At 54.0% G+C, this 2,455-nt stretch overlaps 1 protein-coding gene across 1 annotated transcript; it reads right to left on the bottom strand.

The window, feature by feature from the left end:
• Window positions 1-418: 418 nt before the first annotated feature.
• PHACADRAFT_202750 (uncharacterized protein) lies at window positions 419-913 on the bottom strand (the record flags this gene model as incomplete). The annotated part of the gene is made up of 1 exon (XM_007402898.1): window positions 419-913. The coding sequence occupies one exon, from the start codon at window positions 911-913 to the stop codon at window positions 419-421; it is 495 nt and encodes a 164-aa protein (XP_007402960.1).
• Window positions 914-2,455: the final 1,542 nt, after the last annotated feature.

Raw genomic sequence — 2,455 nt, 5'->3', positions numbered from 1 at the left:
ATGCCCCACCCGCCCGTCGGCGAGAGTGAAGCTCCAGACTGTCATAACAAGATCATCAGATAGAACGCGGATACAGCAGGGGATGATACGCACGCGTCAACGAACGTCTCATTGATACCCTGCACCTCGTCTACCTCACCCACTCCTCAAACCGCAGCAGCCGCTCGAGCAGATTGTTCAGTTGGTCTTACTGACGAAGACGGGGGAGATACAAGGACTCCACGAACTCGCCAACAAGCGTGTATTCGTCCGGGGTCGTTGCATTTGACATTACGCTGCGTAAAGACGTTGAGATTTTATAGTAATATCAGCGAGTGAAAAAGCAGACCTTCTGGCACAGCTCGCGCAGGAACTCATTCGCCTCTTCCACGTGCAGTGTCTTCCCCTGGCAGAAAATCCAGCTTCTCCAGCATCGTGATCATGTCGTATCGCGCCCATGGCCGCTTTGAGCCCAGCTCATAGACGTTCTCGCTGACCCCAGCGTCGGCTTTCTGACGGTGAAGTACTTCACAATACCCTCGATCAGGCACTCAGCGATGTCTATGGTGTCGTACATGTCCGCATGCGTCATACAGAATTCGAAGACCGAGAACTCGGGGTTGTGCGCCAGGTCGATGCCCTCGTTGTTGCGGAACACGCGTCCGATCTCGTGTGCCCGGCCCAGACTGCCGAAAACGAGCTGCTTTGGGTGGAGCTCAGGAGCGATGCGGAGGTCTAAATTGAGGCCGGGGACGTTGTGATGCGCGACGAATGGTTTCGCAGTCGCATCGCCAGCGATTATCGGCGTCTCGGCCTCGAGAAAGCCGAGGATGCACCTTCTGGCCCTCGTCGTGGAGATGCACAAATATTGCGGATACGACGCTGCCCTCGGTCGCCTCTCCGGATTTGATCTTGCGTTCAGATTCAGGACCATACTTTTCAATGAAGTGGGGAAGCGATAGCGGGAGCTGAAGTTGTGAAGGCTGGGGTTGCGGCTAGCTTGCAGATGTTTGGTTTGAGGTTGAGGCTCCCTTTGTTTCCTCGAGGGTTCGGCTCGGTTCCTTGGGCAGTTCGCCTAGAAATAAATTTAGTTGGGTCCAACAAGGGAAGGAGGGGTAGCGCACCCACTGCCGGCTTGAGCAGTTGGCGTAGGAGAAAGCGCCGTTTAAGGGGCCCTTGTCTCTGCGAACACTGAGTTGACCGTCTCATTTCGACCCCGTTCGCGAGTTCGATGATAAATGACCGGTAAGGCGAGGACATGTTCATCTATTTCCCGTTTGTCACACTTGTGAAGCTGGGAGTCTGGCAGAAGGGATGAGCGCACCCAGAACGATATCCCGGCCGTCGCAGTGATGCACAGCATACGAGCTGTATACGCTGAGCGGGCGCATAGCAGGAGCGAAATGGCGGGTTTGATACAGAGCTTGTGCAGGCCGACTTGCGTAAGGCCGTCTAGCACGCACGAGTACCTAGCAGAGGACGCGACGGCGCTATATAGCAACGCTCATCCGCGGGTAAGGGCCAAGATCGATTTGCAGGGAGGGATGCCCTTGAAGGGTAGTCGCCGGCAGTGCCAGATTTCGTGGCAGCCCGGGTGACGGACGACGAAGACAAGGCTCGCTTTGAACCAGTGGGCGGTAGAGATCTTATTGATGCATTGCCATTTATGCTCAACCAGCTATCCTCAGGACGCGCCCTAGATGACGGCGGCTTGGTGAGTAAGGCTCGTGGAAGATGAGATCGTCTACGCACCCCATTGACGTCTCAAGCCCATACTATGTGCCCGGGTGCATGTAGGACACGCCGAACACTGTGCCATCAATGACAAGCTCGACGGTGACCTGTTCGAGTTGGATCGGTTTGAAGGTATGTTTAGCTTCCTGCGGGCACGGTTATTACAATATACTCGGGAAGCGGCAGCGCGAGATAACTTACTACCAAGATACACAGTCAGAAAGGCTGACACCTTTGCAGACGTGACGCAGCGCCGAGAAGAAGGAGGAGAGCGAAAGAACAGAGGGGATCTTACTACTTAGGTGCTTGAGAACAAGAGCGGGGTGAAGCTTTAACTTTAGCGCTTAGATTTGACGTTTAGCGCTCGCGTGCTCCGCCGCAATATAAGTATTTTTGCCACCGTGTTGTCTACGTCTATCGACTCAGACTCGTGCGTGCAGTTCATGCAAGTTGACCTGCACAAGCTCGATACACACCTCACTATTCTTAAGTCTTTTGCCACGTGGCCTGCTCACCCGTAAATATCACCTTCGTTTGTGCATTCACAATTTTGCCACCAATACACCGTGTAAACCATGCCAGTGTGGATGTCGATACGGTCAAAAATTGTCCACAGAGGAGATGCGGAGCTGGGAAGTGCCGGCGTCGACCGGCTGTATTAGGTATGTCGGATCAATTGTCGATAAGATAACAAAGGACAAAGCGTGGAGTGACACAACTCAACGAATTGGTTGAACCGCGA

The sequence above is a fragment of the Phanerochaete carnosa genome (genome assembly GCF_000300595.1).
Source record: "Phanerochaete carnosa HHB-10118-sp unplaced genomic scaffold PHACAscaffold_535, whole genome shotgun sequence".
In the NCBI taxonomy this organism is placed as follows: Eukaryota; Fungi; Basidiomycota; class Agaricomycetes; order Polyporales; family Phanerochaetaceae; genus Phanerochaete; species Phanerochaete carnosa.
This window is presented reverse-complemented; position numbering and strand designations above follow the sequence as displayed.